The sequence below is a fragment of the Bos taurus genome, chromosome 19, assembly GCF_002263795.3.
Source record: "Bos taurus isolate L1 Dominette 01449 registration number 42190680 breed Hereford chromosome 19, ARS-UCD2.0, whole genome shotgun sequence".
NCBI classification, from domain to species: domain Eukaryota; kingdom Metazoa; phylum Chordata; class Mammalia; order Artiodactyla; family Bovidae; genus Bos; species Bos taurus.
The window spans coordinates 39,266,717-39,286,905 of NC_037346.1; the positions used below are offsets into that span (position 1 = coordinate 39,266,717).

General features: G+C 49.5%; 1 protein-coding gene across 1 annotated transcript; it reads right to left on the reverse strand.

Moving 5' to 3' along the window:
* Positions 1–7,573: 7,573 nt before the first annotated feature.
* On the reverse strand, positions 7,574–10,931 carry EPOP (elongin BC and polycomb repressive complex 2 associated protein). Its single transcript, XM_024980838.2, has 2 exons — positions 9,210–10,931; positions 7,574–9,111 (listed from the first exon to the last, which is right to left on the reverse strand). The coding sequence occupies exon 1, from the start codon at positions 10,349–10,351 to the stop codon at positions 9,212–9,214; it is 1,140 nt and encodes a 379-aa protein (XP_024836606.1). The 5' UTR covers positions 10,352–10,931; the 3' UTR covers positions 7,574–9,111; positions 9,210–9,211.
* Positions 10,932–20,189: the final 9,258 nt, after the last annotated feature.

Here is a 20,189-nt window from a genome sequence, read left to right on the forward strand (position 1 = left end):
CAGGCAGCATTCAGCACGGTTTCCCACTTTTTCTTTCCTGATGCACTTTCCCCTTGGTTCTCTTATTAGATGGGATAAGTTACATTGTATTCGTTAGGCTTTCTATTTTTTCTGTTGTACTAGTTAGGTTGAAAAGTGAGAAAAGAAAAAGTTAAAACTTTAGTCGCTCAGTGATGTCTGACTCTTTGCAACTCTGTGGACTGTAGCCCATCAGGCTCCTCTGTCCATGGAATTCTCCAGACAAGAATACTGGAGTGGGTAGCCATTCCCTTCTCCAGGGGACATTCCTGACCTAGGGATCGAACCGGGGTCTCCTGCGTTGGCAGGCAGATTCTTTACTGGCTGAGCCACCAGAGACAGAAAGAAACCTTACTTTCTTTGAGCTGCTGTCTCTTTTGGGTCACTTTGTTATAGGAGTTTAGCCTAACTAATACAACTTAAATAGGCTAATACAATTTAGCCTAACCCAGCTAATGTAACTAGTTAGCCTAATAAAAAATGTTAGGCTCACTCACATTCTGAGTGAATATTGCAGGTCAGTGAGGAACTCCCCTCGCACAGTCATTTGGAGATGTAGGTTCTTTCTGTGGTGTTGCTGCACTGCCCCCTAGGGCTTACCAGTGACTCGAGACCAAAGCTGGGTGACCGCCCTGTGGGGCTCCAGCCTCAGGAAGGAGAAAGGGAATGTAGGGAGGACATACCTCGAGTCTTACAGTCCAGGCAGAGAAGGGCTCACACTGCCTCCCTTGGCCTCCCACTGCGGGGGTGAAATCACACAGCCAGGCTTGGCAGAGGGGAACTGGGAAGCAAGTCCACCTGAGCAGCCTCCAGGCGCAGACTTCGGTGGGTGACCAGCAGGGGTCGCCAAAGCTTCCGTGGCGCCCCTCCCAATCCTTTCTGTCATCTTAGTTAACGTCCCTCAGGGTTCTATTCTTGGATCTTTCCCACTGGACACACATTCCCTGATCATTCCTGTTCAGACATACACTGATGACTCCAAATACTTCCATCCCCAGCCCAAACCTCTCTCTTGAACAGCAGACCCACCTGGGCACCAGGGCCAAAAGTTGAGATTCAAGCTAGCCTCCTCCCGCCTTCACCCCACACTTCACCCATCACCAAGGCCTACAATTCTGCTTTATAAAGGCCTCTCCTCTCCTTCTCCCCGCAAACTCCCTCGTTCTCTCTCACAGGCTCCAAACTCATCTCCCTGCCTCTGCCCACTTCACACCATTCTCCAGTGCCACGTGAGGCTCCCAGTCCTGAGCCCTCTTCTCTTCCCACTTATTAGTCTTTCCCCGAGCCCCCATTCAGCCTCCCAACCTCCATTCCCAAGGACACCCAAGTGACTCACATGAGTGCATCTCTGGCCCTGCCTGCTTCTCTGACTGTCAGACCCATCTAGCCACTTGTATGGCTCAAAGGCACCTTGGACTCTACATGCCCAAACCCGAGCTCAGGAGGTTTCCCTCTGCTCTCACCCAGCACAGCGTTTCCTGTCTCATTGCCAACCCAGCATCTAAAGCCACAGTCCCAGGACTTGCTCCTGTCACCTCCCTCTCCCTCATCCCCCGGGTCTAACCCTCACTACATCCAGTCAGTTGTACCCGCATCCACTTCACTCCACATCTATATCCCCCCACATCCGTCCTCCCAAGGCTGGCCACCATTATCTCTTGCCTGGACTCTGACAGTGGCCTCCTCACCAGCCTTCCTACACCTGCCTTTGTCCCGCTTTGTCCCCACCAATGCCACAGTGATCCTCTCCAAACACCATAAATCTGATTGTCACAGCCCTACTTAAAACCCATCTCTTATCTTCCTGGTGTTGACAGAACAGGCCAGGATCCTTACCTTGGCCTCCAAGACCATACCTGCCTCTGCCCAGCCTCTCCCCTGACTCAGCCCTGGCTATACCTGGCTCTTTGATGACCCTTGCTCCCCGCTCCAGCCCCAGGACAATTACCCATTCTGTTCCCTCTGCCTGGAACACTCTTCTTTCCTTCTCCTTGTTGTTAACCTCTAGCCATCATTCGAAGCTCATCTCAAGCTTCATTTCCCCCAGAGAAGCCTCTTCTGTCTCCCTGACCAGGGCAAGCCCTCCTGGCACAGCCTCTTATACTAATCTCCTTCACACTTGTCTCAGCTGCATGATTATTGATGATTGGTCTTTTTCACACACACACACACAAACACACACAAACAAGAAGGTCAGGACCCTACCATTCTGCTCACCACTGCCCTCATTGCTTGTCACACGAGCCCTGTGTTCCAGGCAATATGATCTGTTCAAGAGGCCCACTCACTCAAGCCATGAATTCCTCCCTACCCTTCATGCCTCCACTCACATAACCTCCTCCTCTGGAAAGTCCTCCCTGAGTGCTCCATTGTCCCCTCAGCCACATGGGTCTCCATCTCCATGCTAGTCATGCTGTCCTATGACTGTTGATGCACTCATCTCTCTCCCTTCCTAAGCTGTGAGCTTTGGGGAGAAAAATATGGGAGTTTCGTCATTTCTTATCTCTAGTTCATAGCCCATTGTCCAGGACAGTTAATGCCTGAGTAAATGTTAGCTCTCTTCACTGTCTCTCCCAATTCATTTAAAACTGTGCTGCACAGCTTGATGCATGAAGCTAAAAACTGGAAATGACCCAAACATCTATCAACAGAATACATCAATTGTAGAATATTCATACAATGAAACCCTGCTGCACGGCAATGAAAAGAATAAACCACTGCCACACACAACAGCACGATAAAGCTCACATACATAAGGTTGAACAAAAGAAGCCAGACCCAGAGAGTACCTTCCATTTCTATGGAGGCCAAAAACAGGCAAAATAAATCTCTGGTTAATAGAGGCAGCATGGTGATTATCTCCGGTGATTATTGACTGGCAGAGCTTCCTAGAGGGCTGGAAAATGTTGCTAATCTACACCTGGGTGGTGATCATACAGGTATATCCATGTGTAAATATCAATCAAGCTGGATTTTTTTATGCACTTTGAAGTAGATACCTTGGGGACTTCCCTGCAGGGGCAGTGGTTAAGAATCCGCTTGACAGTTCAGGGGAAATGGATTCGATCCCTGGTTCAAGGAAGATCCTACATGTGCAACCCACGTGCCGCAACTAGTGAAGCCAGCCCACATGTTCTAGAGCCACCACAATGAGAAGCCTGAGCAACTAGAGGGTAGCTGCGAAGACCCAGCAGCAATGAGACCCAACACAGCCAGAAAATTTTAAAAAATTTTAAAAGTAGATAACTTTATCTCTATTTTTTAAGTACTATCATTTTGCACAAAAATATGAATAACAGCCCTCCTGTGTCTGACAGTCACTTCCTGCTACAGTTTCTTCTGATGAAGCCCAGAGAGTGTAATCCACTCAGGTAGAGTCGCCCAGCACGTCCATGGAGAGCCCACATCCTAAAGAGGGGACTATGTGTCCTGCTTTTCCCGTGCAACAAAAAGCTCCATGGGGTCAGCTGTGTGTCTTTGTGTTTCTGGCACAGAGCTCAATGGTCTCCAAATGGTGGGGGACCACCCTGAGTCTGTAACTGGTTGCTACTGGGGTGTTGAAACATAGCAGCAGGGTAGTCATTAAGAGCACCAACTCTAGGGACTTCCCTGGTAGTCCAGTGGCTAAGACACTCTGCTGCCAGTGCAGGGGGCCCAGGTTCGATCCCTGGTCAGGGAGCGAGATCCCACACTCTGCAACTAAAGAGTTCACATGCCACAGCTAAAAAGATTTCACATTCTCAAGATCCTGCATGCCTCAAGGAAAACTGAAGATCCCATGTGCTGCAACCTGGCACAGCCAAATAAATAAATAAATTTTTAAAAGAGCACAAACTCTAAGGGCACAATTCTGTAGCTGTGTGGGCTCAATCTCTCTGTACCTCAGTTTCTTCATCTGCAAAATGGGGATTATAATAGTACCTACCTCATTGTGTTCTGAGGATTAGATGAGTGACTAAGTATAAAACCCTTAGAACAGTACCTGTACGTGTTTGCTATGATAACCTCTATTCAGAAAAACCCAAGCAGACAGTTCAGAGTGAAACTCTGCTTCTGCACTCGCTGTGCCACCTCAGACAAGTTGATTAATCTTCCTGAGCCTCCATTTCCTTATCTATTAATCAGAGATAATAATATCTATCTATTGTTATAAAAGCAAAATAATGCCTGCAAATCCCCTGGCTAAGTACCTGTGTGCAGAGGCCAAGTCTTCCACATCTCTCTCCCCAAGCCCCAGCACGGGGAGGTGTTCAATTGCTTGGAAGAAGGAGCCCTTCCCCACCCAGCCTTCGCCTGCGTCCGTCCTCCTTCTCACGCTAGCAGACAGCAGCATCTAGTGGACATTTCTGGAACTGCAGGCTTCCCAACTTCCACTGGCCATATGCACTTTGCATTGGACAAGAATGCGTTAGGTGCCTGCGGTGTACAGGACCTAAATAAAATGAAGCAAGATACAAGGGATAACTGTAGAGGGTGCAAGAAAAATCACAGTTAGAACCTTATCAATACCCTAATATTCTATCTTAAAATTCATAGGGGGATTTGGCATACTGAACAGTGTCTTGTTGGGAAGTTTTTACTCGCAGGAGTGGTTTCCAAGTGGCCGCCATTTCATGTCAATGACTCTCAGTGAAGGTCAAAGCAATGAAATGAAAGGTGATTCCCTTAGAGAAGCCCGACTAGCTTCTGGCTGTCCGTGGAGAGGAAAAGCGGGAGTGTTTGGCTCTAAAGCCCATGTTCTTCCACCACACTTTACTATCTCTCCCCAGACACAAAAGAATGAAGAAGGTTTAGCAGTGGCACAGATCACATCCAACTCGACGAATCAAGGAAGACTGCATGGAGGAGATGGCATCGGCATCGTACATGGGAAATGAAGATAGAGAAAGAGTGGGTGGCTGGGGAAGGAAGGGCATTCTGGTGTGATGGACCACACGGTGTATAAAATAAAGTAACGGGGATAGGCTGGACAGGGAGTTAGAGCCAAATCAGACAGAATAGACAGGCCAAGGAGGCTGCATTTAATAAAATCAGGGGAGCCACTGAGTAAGAAGGTAACATGATCCGAGGGTATCAGAGAAGAACCAGAGATTCAGAAACTAGTTCGGTGGGCAAGAGTCCAGACCAGACTCGTGGGAGCCGCACCGTGAGGGAGAGAATAAGAGATACACATCCTAAGGAGGGGACCATGTGTCCTGCTTTTCCTGTGCAACTAAAAGCTCTTTTTGATGGCTCTGTGGCGTGGCTAGAAGCAGGGGGAGGCTTGGAAATTTATAAAAGTGGGTCAAATGGGAGAAGTCAGGGAAGAATTCACAGTGCTGAGATGATAAGGAGAGCTGTAACCAGAAGTGGACTTGACCTGGGGACTGATGTGAGCAGGGAGTGGAGACAATGAGCTCCGTGAGTGAGAGTTGCCAGCGTCCATGCAGAGACACGGCACCAAAGTTCAGGAGAGGGGCTGGACTGGAGGGAAGGGGCAGGTACAGTCATTGGGAGTCACTTACTTGTGCCTGTGCCAGCGAAAGACTTGGGAGAAGACAAAAAGTCATGTGGGGAGACATGGGGACAGAGGGCAGATGTCACAGGTCTGTCTCGTATTAAAGCTTCCTGGGGACAGAGGAATACGAAGCAGCCAGGAAGACAGAAGGAACTTTGGAGAAAGTCAGGAGACCCTGGCGCACGTCCAGCAGCACCACAGGTCATGGAATGATTCAGGGGCCAGGGCAGCTGAGAGGCAACCATTGGATGTGTGATTGGGGGTTGTCATGGGTGACCCTGCAAAGAGCAGTTTCAGGGGCAGGAATCAAGCTGCAAAGATTTAAGAGGCAAGAGGTAGAGTGTGGGGCAGCGGGAGGCTCTCAGGAGGAGGGAGGTGATGATGAGCAGAGCTGGATTAAGGGGAAGGCAGGCAAGGTGCCTTGGAAAGAAAACTGAAAGAAGCGCCCCCTCTCAGGGTCATGCAGGTGGCCCGGGGGCAGACACTGGGTCCTAAAGCTGTTGAGACGTAGAGACCCTCTAGGACTAAAGGACCTGAGATAACCCAGGAAGGGAACTTAGAGACCCAGGCAGAAGTCAAGACCCTTCAACCTCCACATCCAGGCAAAAACAAGGGTGGCCCGTAGTAGAGCTGGGGGAGGGGAAGGACGGAAAGAGGGGAGGGAGCGGGGGCTGGAGACATTGAGAGAGACCCGGAGTGAGAGTGGTGGAAATCAGGGAGGGAGGGAGAGCTTCCTCAGGGCCTTCCTGGGGACAGTCCGCCCACCCCACCTCTGTTAGTAGAAGGGAGAGTCCTGGCATCCTTGTTTCAACCTGAGGAAAGCAAGGGCTCCAGTTCAGGGAGGCTCGTGGCCCCAGCTCTAGTGGGGCTGTGCCCCACACCAACCCAGCACACGCTTCCTTTACCCGGGAAGTCTGAGCAAGTTTCTCCATCCTGGGATTTAAGTTTCTGTAGTGGGCTGAATGGAGGCGCTGAAAAAGCTAAGTCCCCGACGGAACTCCACTGCCCCCAGAATCTGTGAGTGTGACCTTATTTGGAGAAAGGGTCTGTGCAGAGGTAATTAAATTAAGGTCGTCAAGAAGAGATCATCTGGATTATCCAGGTGGGCCCTAAATCCCATGACAAGTGTTCTTACAAGCGACAGAAGTGGGGAAGGCCGTGTGAAGACGGAAGCAGAGATTGGAGGAAGGCAGCCATAAGCCAAGGAACGCCTGGAGCCTGGAGCCACCCAAAGCTGGAGGAGGCCAAGGGTTCTCCCGTAGAGCCTCCAAAGGGAGCACAGCCTGCAATCGCCTTGATTTCGGACTTGTAGCCTCCAAAACTGTGAGAGAATACAGTTCTGCTGTTTCAAGCCCCCCAAGGTTTTGGCAGTTTGTTGCCGCAGCCCAGGGAAAGTTAACATAGTTCCCTACTCTCTAAACTGACTAGAAAGATTCTAGGGGTACTTCTGAGAGTCTCCATTCTGCAAGGAGTTCCAGGTCTGGACAAAGGTGTGTTTTTTAACTCACTGCCCAGCCCCCTTCCAGGGTGAAGATTAATATTTTGACTTGGAGGAGGAGGAAAACCAAAGGCACAGCATCCTCGCCCACTCCTCAAAGAAGAGTCCCCAAAGAGTATTTCGTGACCCACCGCTCCTCTCCTTTGCCCAGAGCTCACACGTCCCACCCAGGCTGGTCGAGAGGGCCAAAACTGACCCGACGAAAAGCGAGGAGCCCTTTAAAAACTGGAGTCTGCCTTTCTCCATTTCTCCTTGCAAACCTTGCGCACACCCCCACCCCCGCTTCACAGCGACTCTCTCCCCACCCCTCATATCTGCCTTCTTCCTCGGCCTTCCCCATTCTTGGGGGGCAAGATAAGATGGATACCCCTGAAGCACAGGCATGGAAGGCACTCCCCCACCCTCCTCCCTCCTCCCCACAACACAGCTGGAGGGGGAGGGGAGGTCAGCAGGGTTCATAAAGGCCAGATGTTGAGGAGAAAGAGAGCACTGCCCAACCCACACCCACCCACCCCACCCCCACTCCCACCCCCAGCAAAAGAAAAATGAAAAGAGACAGCTTTTAAAACAAACAAAACTTTTGTGGTCCAAAACAGTGTTTTGTTTTGTTTTTTTCAAGAATCTGCTCTATGCAAACATTAACAACTTTTTACAAAGCATTTTCACAGAAAAGGAGACAAGTCCTTCCCCAGTATCATATATGGGAATTGTTCCTCCCTCCTCCCTTCTTGGGGGAAAAGGGGAAAAAAACAATATTCACTAGTGTGGGCAGAAGGGTCACTGGATCCCTCACTATTGGGCAGATCGGCAACCCCCAGGTTCCCCTCAAACCTAAACTTGGAATTTCCCTAAAAGCTAAACTTCCCAGACCTCACCTGGGTGGAGAAAGTAAGTCCACTCCCCTCTGACTCCCTCCCCTCCCCCAGGAAAACAGAACTTCTGACCTCAAAACTAATCCCCGGCCCTGCCTCTTTCGGATCCATCAGGTCCCTGACAACTCCCGAAATGCCTGAAGTTGGGTGGGGGGGAGAATGCTAAGGTTCCTCAGCCCAGTTCCCATCCAGACTCAAACTGAGCCCCTTCAAACACCCCACTGGACCTTGTGGTTAGGCCACGAGTCCTTTCATCTACCCCCTCCACAAAGAGCAGCTTGTCTTGTTTCTAGCCTTGAAGGAGGCTGAGTTTGGGTATTCAAAGAATGGCCCTAGGCATGCCCTCCACCTCCACGCCCTCCATCCTTAACCGGTGGAGAGGACCTGGAAGGAAGGGCAACTTGTTTGGTCTGATTTATTGATTTCTTCCACCTTCCATTACTTTCCCTGGGATGGTCTCCTTCCCCAGGCAGTTTGTACTTCTGAAGGGTAGGAGGTTCCTCAGCCTTGCTCCTCTTAATACCAGGATTAAACTAGAGGAGGTGGCAGACTCATGGCAGGGGTGGGGGTGGGTGGGGTGGGGGTGTCCTCTTTTACCCATCAGATCCTATAACCTGAAAGCAAATGGAATACTGAAAGAAACTCCAAAACTGGACAAAGGGGAAAGACTGGTGGCTGAGAATGAAGACCTCGGTAACAAGGGGTCACTTGACTGGGGGGACCCTAGGGAAAGAACTGGGAGAGGGTGATCTTACCCTTGCCTAAGCTGCTCGGGTCCCCATGAAGGCTACAGTGGTGCTTGGAGGCTAGGGAAGGCCTGAGGGGAGTGAAGGGTTAAAGGCCTGGATGGTGGGGGTAGAGGATGCCCCCAGGGAGCTGCCAATCACCTCCCCACCCCCACCACAGCCCCCACCCATCCCCAGGCTCGCCCACAGAAACAACCGGTTTGTCCATCACCAAGGTCTCTCTCCCTCTTTTTTTTTCCTCCTCTTTGAGTTGTAGCCTCCTCGACTCCCCCTGGGGTGAAGGCCCTGCCCCCAGAGATCCGAGATGCAAGAGGGGAGGGATTGGAATCTACGTCTTTAAGCCTTTTTCGGTTAAGCCTTCTCCCGACTCCAGGCCTTGGTTCTTCTCCAAAGGATGAGGGGGAGGGGGTGTCACTGCAACCAGTTAGGTGCTTGAAGATCACTGTCATTTGAGGTCCTTCTGACCACAGCCCATAAAACCTAGAGAGGACAGGCAAAGGTGAGAAATGAGGCTCTATTCTCGAGCCCGCAGTCTGGCGATGGCCCCCACTTTTCCCCCTTGGCAGAAGAGGTCTCACGCTCAGGGCTGCTCCAAGTTGATTCCCCAGAATTTGAGGCCGGGGGGCTCAGGGACAGCGGGACCCCCTATCTGCCACCTCCACAGCGGGTGGGCAGGCGGGGGCTTAGCGTCTCCCTGGAGGCGAAGCGAGGATGCCGGCCCTAAGTCTCCGTCTTCCCCCAGCACCAGGGCCGGGGGACAGGGGAAGCAGTCGAGGAGATTGAAGGTGCTCGTGGTGGGGAGCGTCGGGGTAGGTCGGCGGGGCTGCGCGCTGCGCTGGGGGGGCGCCGGCCGCCGGCGTTTCTTGGCCGCTCCTCGGGCGGGCCCTTTAGCTGGGGGCCGCTCGGGCCCCCGGCGCAAACTCGGAGTGTCGAGGGCAAAACCTTTCGCGTAACACCACAGTTTCGAGCGGCGGATCAGACGATTGAAATGTTCCTGGCGGAGATCGCCGGGCGCGGCCGGAGCTTCGCTGGCCGTCGAGGGGCTGGAGGCCGGTGCCTCGGGGGCGACCTTCGGAGGGTTTCCATCTACTGCGGCCGTCTGGTTCGGCGGGGGCGGTTCCGGCGCGGCCCCAGGCCCCATGGGCTCAGAGGAGAGGCCCGCAGGTGGCGGCGGAGGCCGAGAACCTGGCTCCTGATGCGGGCTAGCGGCGGGGCCAGGCTGAGAGTCGAGAGCCAGGGCTGGCCTAGGCGGAGCCGAGACGGAGCTGGTCGGAGATTCCCGAGGGCGCCGGGGCGCCGGGCAGTGGCCGGGAGGTACGCCGGAGCGAGCGCTGAAGTGCGGGAAACTGCCTCCGCCCTCTTCCTCCTCGCCGCGGCCCCGGCACACTGCGGCGTCGGCATCCTGGCGGGCCGGGGCGTTGGGATCGCTGGACCGCCCGGCCTGTCCCGCGAGGTGCTTCAGGCCATCCGGGGCCCTGCCGCCGGTGCACAGCGGGGCGCAAGGGCCCAGCAGCACCGGAGCCCGCGGCGCCAGCTCCCCAGGCCCCAGGCCCAGAGAGGACGCCCGGGGTTTGGCAAGGGCGCAGAAGGCAAGGGCACGCAGGCACAGAGGAGAGAACTCCTGGGTCCCCCGACGCGGCTTCCGGGGTGTGGGGGAGCAGGGTGACCCTCGCGGGGACCCCGGCACTGCGAGGCGGGGAGCGGGGCACAGAGTCTCCATGGAACTTTCCGGGGGGGTGCCCACTGAGGGGGCCCTGGTCCCAGCGGCGGGATGCCCTGACTGCCCGAAGAGCCCACGGGCGAGGGGAACATCGCCCCCCCTCGACGGGGAGGTCTCTGCTCGCTAGCGCCCCCGGCCCGCACCCGTGGGCCACGGAGCTCCGGGTCCCTCTTCGATCTCGTCACGCGGCCCTCTCGGCGGCCGGACTCCTGGGTCCCTGTGAGTCCCGGCGCGGTCGGCCGCCCTTCCTGCCGCCGCGAGCCCTGTGCAGCCTCGGCGGGAGCCCCTCTTGAGTTGCCCGGAGCGCAGAGGCTGGGGAAACAAAGCGGCCGGCGGCCGCAGGAGGCGGGAAGGACCCCGGGCCCGGCACCCGGTGCCGGGGCCCAGGCGGCGGGGAGGGCGCCTTCCGCCCGCTCGGCTTCTTTCTTCCCCGCTGGCTCCCGGAGACCGCGTTATAGAGAACTGCCCCCTCGCTGCCCCAATACCAGCGCCGGGGCCGCGAGCCCGCCGCTGATTGGGCGGCACTGCTTGTGACGTTAGCCAGGACCCCACCCCTCCCGCGGCACCGCCCCCATCCCCATTCTGCACACAGACACACACACGTGGACCCGGCGCGGCGGCGGCTGGGAGGGAGGGAAGGAGGGTGAGTGCGCGGGTGGGATATCGATGGGCTAAATGCGCCGCTGCACGTGGCGCAGTGGCGTCCCAGTGTTTAGTAGCCGCCAAAGCACTTCATTTTCCCCTTCAGCAGTCATGGTTTTCGCATCCGTAAAATGGGAATGTTCACATCTACCCCTTTGGGGCTGCGTGAGTCAAACAGAGGTGAATCTCAAAGCGAAGTTAAAAGAAAAGATGAAAAGAGGTTGTTCAGCAGCTTTGCACAGCAAGGACTCCTGTGGGCAGAGAACATTCCCTACCTCTCTGTTTCGGTCGCCTAGAACAGTGCCTGGTACACAGAGGGCTCAAAAAACGTTGAATGAATAGTTAGGAATTCAGTGAGTGTGTGTGCAAGATGAAAAAAGGAAGAATTAAATTTGAAGAGGAGGAGTATCATTACACCCACGAAAGATGATAAATAGACTTTCTCAGTACCTGTTTCCATTTCTCACTTAACTTATAACCGGCCCCTTGAGCAAATTCTGAGGGGCTGGCTCTGCCGTACCCCCTCAAATCCCAAGATTATGCCCTGTGAGGCTTGAACTGCCAAAATAGGTTGAGGGGACCCTAGGAGGAGATACATAGACCCTCACTCTTATCTCCCCTAGGGAGAGTAAAGCAAAGAAAGTGAATTCCATTAAAAACCTGGTTAAGGGAGGACCATGTACCCGCAGCACATTCCATCCTCTTACCCTTGTTTCGTGTTAGAGCTCACTAATATATGAAAATCTGTGAATGTATTTCTCTTTATTATCTGCCTCTTCCATTAGTCTGGAAATGAGCTGATGAGAAGTTTGTCTTGATCACTTCTGCAACCTCAGTGCTTTAAACAGTGCCCAGACTTAATAGGTGCTCAATAAATATTTGTAAGTGAATGAATGAATCCTTGGAATATTCCTCTCTTGATAAAAATAGGGTCATTGGACTGCTTCCTATCCCCAGAAATATTGAGAGACTGATACGATGACATGGAATAAGGGTATGTTTGTGTGGGGGTGATGGGTGGTCAGAGAGAGAAATATCTTACTCCCCGGCAAGGGTAAGAGAGGGTTTCTGTAAGGAAACAAATAATGCAGCTTGTATCCTGGTCCTTCTGGTGATGACAACAGAAGTACTGTTTCCCTGACATGTCATCCCATAACATTTGGGCAGAAAGGGATCAGAAAGCTCTGCCTCCCTTACAACCCTTTTGCAGAAGCTGGAGGTGAAGATCCCAAGGTAAGGCTAGCATTTGAGGAACAAGGGGCCGTGATGTTCATTGCTCGAAGCACTCACCCCTTAGCATCTTCTATAGAAGAAGTCTGTGGGGAAGTTGTCATGAGGGAGGATCCTGGGATCCTGACAGGTTTGGAGGAAAGTTCTGGAAGGATGATGATCTTCACAGTTGTCTCTTTTGGTGGACAGTGCTGAAAACTTTTACCCTGGAGACTGCAATACCAAATTTGTTTGCTTATGGAGGAGGGGGCATGTGCTTCAATCTGACCCTACTCCATACTCTGCAGCTAAGATGCCAGGGGAGTGGGCTTGGGTCCCACCAGTGGGCTTGAGTTTCCTACCTCTGGGAAGGCTTGGACCAGGGGTGCCGGCTGTGCGACCCTGGGCAGGTTACCTGGGCACTCTGAGTCTCAACGTGTCCCTATCAGTGAAAAGACACAACAGTAACTTCCTCACAAACCTTATCAGGAGTGGAAATGATGTGTGGGCTGACCCAGCTGTTGCAATTCCTGTTGCCTACGGTAGAGGACACTCGACCCCGTCCTCAGCCTGGATGAGAAGACCAGTTTCTTCAGAAACCTATCCTCCTTCCCAGAGGCTGGATATAGGACCCCGTTTGACTTCTTAGGAATAAGGGATAGGAAGGGCCCCCCAAGACCCGGATGCCAGGCTTCCCTTTCTGTGGCTCATCTGAGTCTCATCCAAAGGCCTGTGTTCAAAGATTTGGGAGTGGGGGACCTGCCCACTTTCCCCAGAGGAAGGTACAGTGGGGAATAGTAATTTCTATAGTACTGATGTCATTCCAATCTCTGTCCTAAGAACTTTATGTTAATCCCCATAATAATTCTATGAGGTACTGAAGTTCCAATACTTTGGCCACCTGATGTGAAAAGTTGACTCATTGGAAAAGACCCTGATGCTGGGAAAGATTGAGGGCAGGAGGAGATGGATGCAACAGAAGATGAGATGGTTGGATGGCATCACTGACTCAATGCACATGAGTTTGAGCAAATTCCAGGAGATAGTGAAGGACAGGGAAGCCTGGCGTGCTGCAGTTTATGGGGTTAGAAGGAGTCAGACATGACTTATCGACTAAACAACAACTTTTTTTCATTGAGTAATAGTTGATGTACAGTGTTGTGTTAGTTCTAGTGTACAGCAAAGTGATTCAGTTATACATACATGTACATACTCTTTTCCATTATGGTTTGTTACAGGATATTGAATATAGTTCCCTGTGCTATACTGTAGGACCTTGTTGTTTATCTACTTTATATACAGTAGTTTGTATCTGCTAATCCCATACTCCTAATTTATCCCTCCCCACCTCCTTTCCCCTTTAGTAACCATAAATTTGTTTTCTTTTCTTTTTTTTTTATAAGTTTGTTTTCTATGTCTAAAATCTGTTTCTGTTTTGTAAATAAGTTCATTTGTGACATATTTTAGATTCCACATGTATGTGATATCATATGGTATTCGTCTTTCTCTTTATGACTTGCTTCAATTTGTATGATGATTTCTAGGTCCTCCATGTTGCTGCAAATGGCATTATTTCATTCTTTTTTATGGCTGAGTAGTATTCCATTGTGTATATATACCACATCTTTCTTTATCCATTCATCTGCTGATGGACATTTAAGTTGCTTCCCTGTTCTGGCTATTGTAAATAGTGCTGCTGTGAACACTGGAGTGCATGTATCTTTCCAAATTATAGTTTTCTCTGGATATATGCCCAGGAATGGGCTTGCTGAACCATATGGCAATGCTATTTTTAGTTTTTAAGGAATCTCCCTACTTTTTTCCATAGTGCCTGCACCAGTTTACATCTTCACCAGCAGTGTAGGAGGGTTCCCTTTGCTCCACATCCTTTCCAGTGTTTGTTTATTTGTAGACTTTTTAATGATGGCCATTCTGACTGGTGTGAGATACTACACATGAGGTAGATACTTTTAATTTTTAAAAATTTACTTACTATCCAGAACCCACTTTAAGTGTCCAAGTCAATGATTTTCAGTAAATTTACAGTTATACAACCATCACAACAATTCAATTTTACATTCCCTAATTTCAAAAATAATATATGTGAATATGTATAACTGAATCACAGGAAAAAAAGAATTCTGCTTTTTTGAAATTTAGTAATGTTTATCTTTTTCCAGCTTTTCTAAATGTCCTATGGAAATCTAATAACAATGTGTGAGATGCAAGAGTTTAAAAATTATTAATAAAATAAATATAAATATATTAAATTATTAATGACATCATTCAAGATGCTCCTATTCTTTTTTCTGCACTTGATAAAATTTTCTCAGAAAAATGTTAATGTCTCACTATGATTTTATATTTTTTTCTTTTCCCTTTTAAAAAAATTTACATTTCCTGAGAGATCCCTCATCCCCTCTTGCAGTACCTCCCTGTTCCCACCCCAGGGAACTACTTTCTGCCTCTATAGATCTGCATTTTCTGGACATTTCATAGAAATGCAAAGGCCCTAAGTGGTCTTTGGCATCTGACTTCTTTTACAAAAAGATACTGTTGTGAGGTTAATATATGTTGTAGCATATATTAGTAGTCTGTTCCTATTTATTGCTGAAATATCCTTTTTATTGCTGAAGTATGGATATACCCCATTTTGTTGATCCAAACACATTTGGCTTGTTTCTACTTTTTTATTCTTATAAATAGTTTTATGAATTTTGGCATACAAGTCTTTTCTTCAAATATTTATTATTTATTTGTCTGCGCCAGATCTTAGTTGCAGCACGCCGACTCTCTGTTGTGGCAGGTGTGAGCTAGTTCCATGACCAGCGATCGAACCCAGGCCCCCGCACTGGGAGTATGGAAGTCCCTGGTGTACACGTCTTTGTGCAGACATGTTTTCATGTCTCTTGTAGATAATAAAGAGTAGGATTGCAAGGTCCTAGGGTAAATTTATGTTTAACTTTTAAAGAAATCGTCAAAACGTCTATTAATAAGGGACAGAGATTTTAAGTGACTTGCCCGAGTTCAGGCTGCCGACTAATGTCAGAGTCATCTGGGTCCCAAGTGGATGCTGATAACAGTCCGTCTGCATCCAGGTGATGAATGTAAGAGGGAAGCCATTTCTTGTCCCATTACTTAACAGCCACCACCATTTTTACCCATCTTGCTTCTAGAATTCCCTAAGTCAGACTGTGCCAACCAAGAGGGTTGTACCATCCCTTAAACAACATCTATACTTCGCTCTGGAAACTTGCTGAGGTTAATAGTGAAAGTTCTGAAGTCAAATGGGTCTCTTCATATTCCAGACTCCTCATTTTACCAGTGGTGTGACTGGGGGCAAGTTACTTCGCCTCTGTTTGTATTTTTTTATTTCTTTGGCTGCACCAGGTCTTAGTTGTGGCATGTGGGAACTAGTTCCCTGACCAGGGATCAAACCTGAGCCCCCTGCACTAAAAGCGTGGAGGCTTAGCCACTGGGCCACCAGGGAAGTCTCAGCTTCTGCTTTAGTTCTTCGTATGTAAAATAGAAATGCATATGTGCTAAGTTGCTTCAGTTGTGTCCAACTCTTGCAACCCTATGGACTGTAGGGTCCAGAGGACCCGCCAGGCTCCTCTGTCTATGGGATTCTCTAGGCAAGAATACTGGAATGGGTTGCCATTCCCTTCTCCAGGGGATCTTCCTGACCCAGGAATTGAACCCCCATCTCCTGAGGCTCCAGCACTGCAGGCAGATTCTTTACCACTGAGCCACCAGGGAAGCCCAAAATAGCATCTTCCTTTATGCAATTAAAAAAATGACTTATTATGGAAACTTTCAAACCCATACAAAAGTTACAGAGGAATATAGTGAACCTCCATGTACCCAACACTCAACTTCAAAACTAATCAACTGATGGCCAGTCTTGTTTCATCCTTATCCTCATCCATTTCTGTCTCTTCTCCCATTTTTCAAAAGCCAACTTCACTGAGGTACAATTTACATATAATAAAATGCACATTTTAGGTGTATAGTTTGAATGAATAGTTTTCACAAATGAATATACCCATAAGCACCACAAGTAAGATAGAGAATATAATTCTATATTATCTTGATGCAAATTCCAGATAGCATATCATTTCATTCCGAAATATTTCAGTACATATTGTTACAAGAAGAGGACTCTTGAAAATAAAATCCCCAATACTATTATCAAACCTAAAAAGAATTAAGTCATCCTTTAACTTTATCAAATAGCCAGTGTTTAAATTTCTAATTATTAATATCTTAAAATATTTTTCTCTACAATTTATTTAGTTTATTTGAACTAGGATCCAAGGAAGAGTTTCACGTGGTTGATATGTCTCTTAATTCTCTTTTAATCTATAAATTCCTCCTTTCTCTCTTTTATATTCTCCCTGAAACTTACCCATTCAGTGAAGATACCCTACTCTCATCTAGATTTCCCACTGTCTGGAATTTACTGATTGCATCCCCATGGTGTCATTTAATCAAGCAATGTTTATTCAGCAATATTTATTAAGCATCTACTAGCATCTACTATTGGAGAAGGAAATGGCAACCCACTCCAGTGTTCTTGCCTTGAGAATCCCAGGGACGGGGAAGCCTGGTTGGGCTGCTGTCTCTGGGGTCGCAGAGTCGGACAAGACTGAAGCGACTTAGCAGCAGCAGCAGCATCTACTATGTACAGGATCGCCAAATTTAGCACACACACACAAATACAAAACACATTCTAACAAAATTATTTCTCTATAATTCAATTTTAGTATATGTGCTACTGAAGCAAGCGCTATTCTCTGTAATTCAAATTTACCTGAACAGCCTATGTTTCATCTGACACCTTATCTATGTGCTTTTGTTGGAGGCACACTGGTGAGCAAGACAGACAAACTCCACTCCACCTCGAGGATACATTCTAGTTAACTAGGAGGAGCCAGGTAACATGCCAGCAGACAACATTCCTTCTGGGGATATTGTGAGGATTAAAAGAGAAACCCATATATTTAGTGCATGGCTCATAAAAGCCGTTGATAAATGCAAGAGCTCTTGGCAGTAGCTAGCCTTGTCCCCTCTCCTGTTTCTTCCCTTTTCCATCCCTGCTCCATATCCTTCCCTCTCCACCTCATTACTCTGGGCTTGTGCTCCTCCTGTTAGACTTCCTCTGCATGTCTGCATGTAGTTAGTTCATTTATCTATTCACCTCCACATTCCTTGAGGACCTCCCTTGTAGCAAGCCCTTTACTAGACCCTAGGAACTAAGCTAGGAACTAGGCAATAAAGACAGGGTCTGGTGGGAGAGATGGACATTCTAGGCTAATCTGGGAAGTAGTGATCGAAGGACAACCATGGTCCTTGGACTGATAGAGGCAGGGTGGTGGTAGAAGAGGGAAGTCTTTTCACAGAAGATAGTAATCTACCACTTAGGCTCGTAGAGGATGAACAAAAGTACTCAAAAGAGGCATGGGAGAGTTCCAGCTGAGAAAGCTCTGGGGGCAAGGACCAGAGGCAAGCAAGTGCCTGCCCGTGTGCTGCCAACTACCCGCCATCAACATCTTCCCTCCTGCTAAATTGAAGGGGGACTGGCATTGGTCCAGTGCCAAATGCCCTCTGAGAGGCACCCCTTATTATTTTTCTTACCAACTCCATCAGCGTGTCTGTCCCACTAGGGAGCTAAATCTCCCCCTTGACCCACAGTCCCTACCCCACCCATCTCTCCACCCCCTCACAGTCAAACTTCCCCCAAGAGCTGTCTACACACTGTCTTCCTTTTTGCACTTCCCACTTCCTTCTCAACCCGCTTCCATCTGCTTCCACTCCCACTGGCCACCAAAATAGCTCTTGCTGAGGTTCCAGTGGCCTCCATCTCATCAAAACTGGCAGGCTCTCCTCAGCCCTCCCATCTTGACCTCCCACATGATTGGCCACTTCCTCTTTCCAGGAATTTTCTAGTCCCTCACCTTCTGGGCACTGCACCTGCCTGGCGTCCTCCTGCCTCACTAGCTGCTCCCTCTCGCTCGGTCTTCAGCCCAGGCTCCCTCTCCCCTCCTTGGCCCAAACAAACAGCAGGGTTCCTTAAGGCTTGTCCAGAACGTCCCTCTTCTCTCTCTGTGTCCCTGCGCAGGTACCAACCAGCCTTTCCGCACTGACCAAGACACGCCATGCCCTCTTGGCCTCCACCTCAGGCATTTCAAAAGCCCCATAGACCCAACCTGTCTCAAACCATCTGCCACGTGTTCTGCTTTCCGGCAAACCTGTTTCAGTGTATGGCTCCTCCCTCCACCCCCTCCCACAGTCAGAAACCCAGGTGGCACCCTGGCACCTGGTGTCAGGTGATCACTACACCCCAGGTCTGCTTATCCCCACCTCCATTCTGGCATACCCTGGCGGCGCCCCCACATCCTGCCATATCCTGTATATAGCCACCCAACTGGATTGTGTTAACCCCCTGCTCAAAACCTGCTGATGGCTTCCCATTGCTTTTGGGATGAAGAATGAAACCATTAAACGGCTCACAGGTAGGGTACAGCAGTAACCGACAGCCCTCCCACAGGTCCTCCTGGGGAGCAGGGGGCAAGGGGAACGGTTCCCTCACCTTCTAGCTCCCCTGTGCTGTCCACTCTCCTTTCAGCCACTCAGACCCCTCCCCCTTTAGCACCCAAGTAACCAGCTCCCTCAGCTCTCTTAGCACATATGTTTCCCTCTGACCATACACTTTACCCTCCTCCTTTCTCCTGTGCCTGGCCCGCACCTGCTTCTATTCAGAGCTCCACTGATTCATTCACTCCTTCCTGGGAGGAAGCTGCTCCCCACCACTCCAGACCATGACCAGGTCAGTTTTCATCACCATTTCCCACTCAAGACCTGTATACCTTTCCTTCAAAGCTTCTCATCTATTCATTTATTAGTACTATTCTCCTCTCCCTTGACACTCTGTTCCAAGAGCCACATTAGATTTTGCCTTAGCTCAGTGACTACCACATAACTAGCACTCACATATATTTTTAAAAATCTTTACTATGCATATTTCAACCTAAAGAGAAGTAGAGAATAGTGAAACGAACTCCCATATACCCATTACCTAGATGACTACTTATGTTAGTAATTAATTTTTTTAGTTGAAGTATGGTTAATTTACAATGTTGTGTTAGTTTCAAGTGTACAGCAAAGTGATTCAGTTACATATGTCTGTAATATATCTGTAATATATATAACATATATTCCTCTTCCAGATTCTTTTCTGGTTATTATTCTTTTCTATTATAGGCTTTTACAAGATATTGAGTATAGTTCCCCATGCTATACAGTAGGTCTTTGTGATTTACCTGTTTTATATATAGCAGTGTTTATCTGGGAGAAGGCAATGGCACCCCACTCCAGTATTCTTGCCTGGAAAATCCCATGGACAGAGGAGCCTGGTAGGCTCCAGTCCATGGGGTCGCTAAGAGTCAGACACGATTGAGCGACTTCACTTTCACTTTTCACTTTCATGCATTGGAGAAGGAAATGGCAACCCACTCCAGTGTTCTTGCCTGGAGAATCCCAGGGACGGGGGAGCCTGGTGGGCTGCCATCTCTGGGATCGCACAGAGTCGGACACGACTGAAGTGACTTAGTAGCAGTGTTTATCTGGGCTTCCCCGGTAGCTCAGCTGGTAAAGAATCCATCTGCAATGCAGGAGACCCTGGTTCAATTCCTGAGTTGGGAAGATCCCCTGGGGAAGGAAGCTACCCACTTCAGTGTTCTTGGACTTCCCTGATGGTTCAGGCAGTAAAGAATCCATCCACAATGCAGGAGACCTGGGTTGAATCTCTGGGTTGGGAAGATCCCCTGGAGGAGGGCATGGCAACCCACTCCAGTATTCTGGCCTGGAGAATCCCCATGGACAGAGGAGCCTGGCGGGCTACAGTCCATGGGGTCACAAAGAGTCGGACATGACCAAGCAACTAAGCACAGCACAGAACAGTGTGTATATGTTAATCCTAACCCTT

What these genes read in the sequence shown, in the direction of transcription:
- EPOP (XM_024980838.2), bottom strand. Translation starts at nt 10,351, where the DNA reads ATGGAGACTCTGTGCCCCGCTCCCCGCCTCGCAGTGCCGGGGTCCCCG.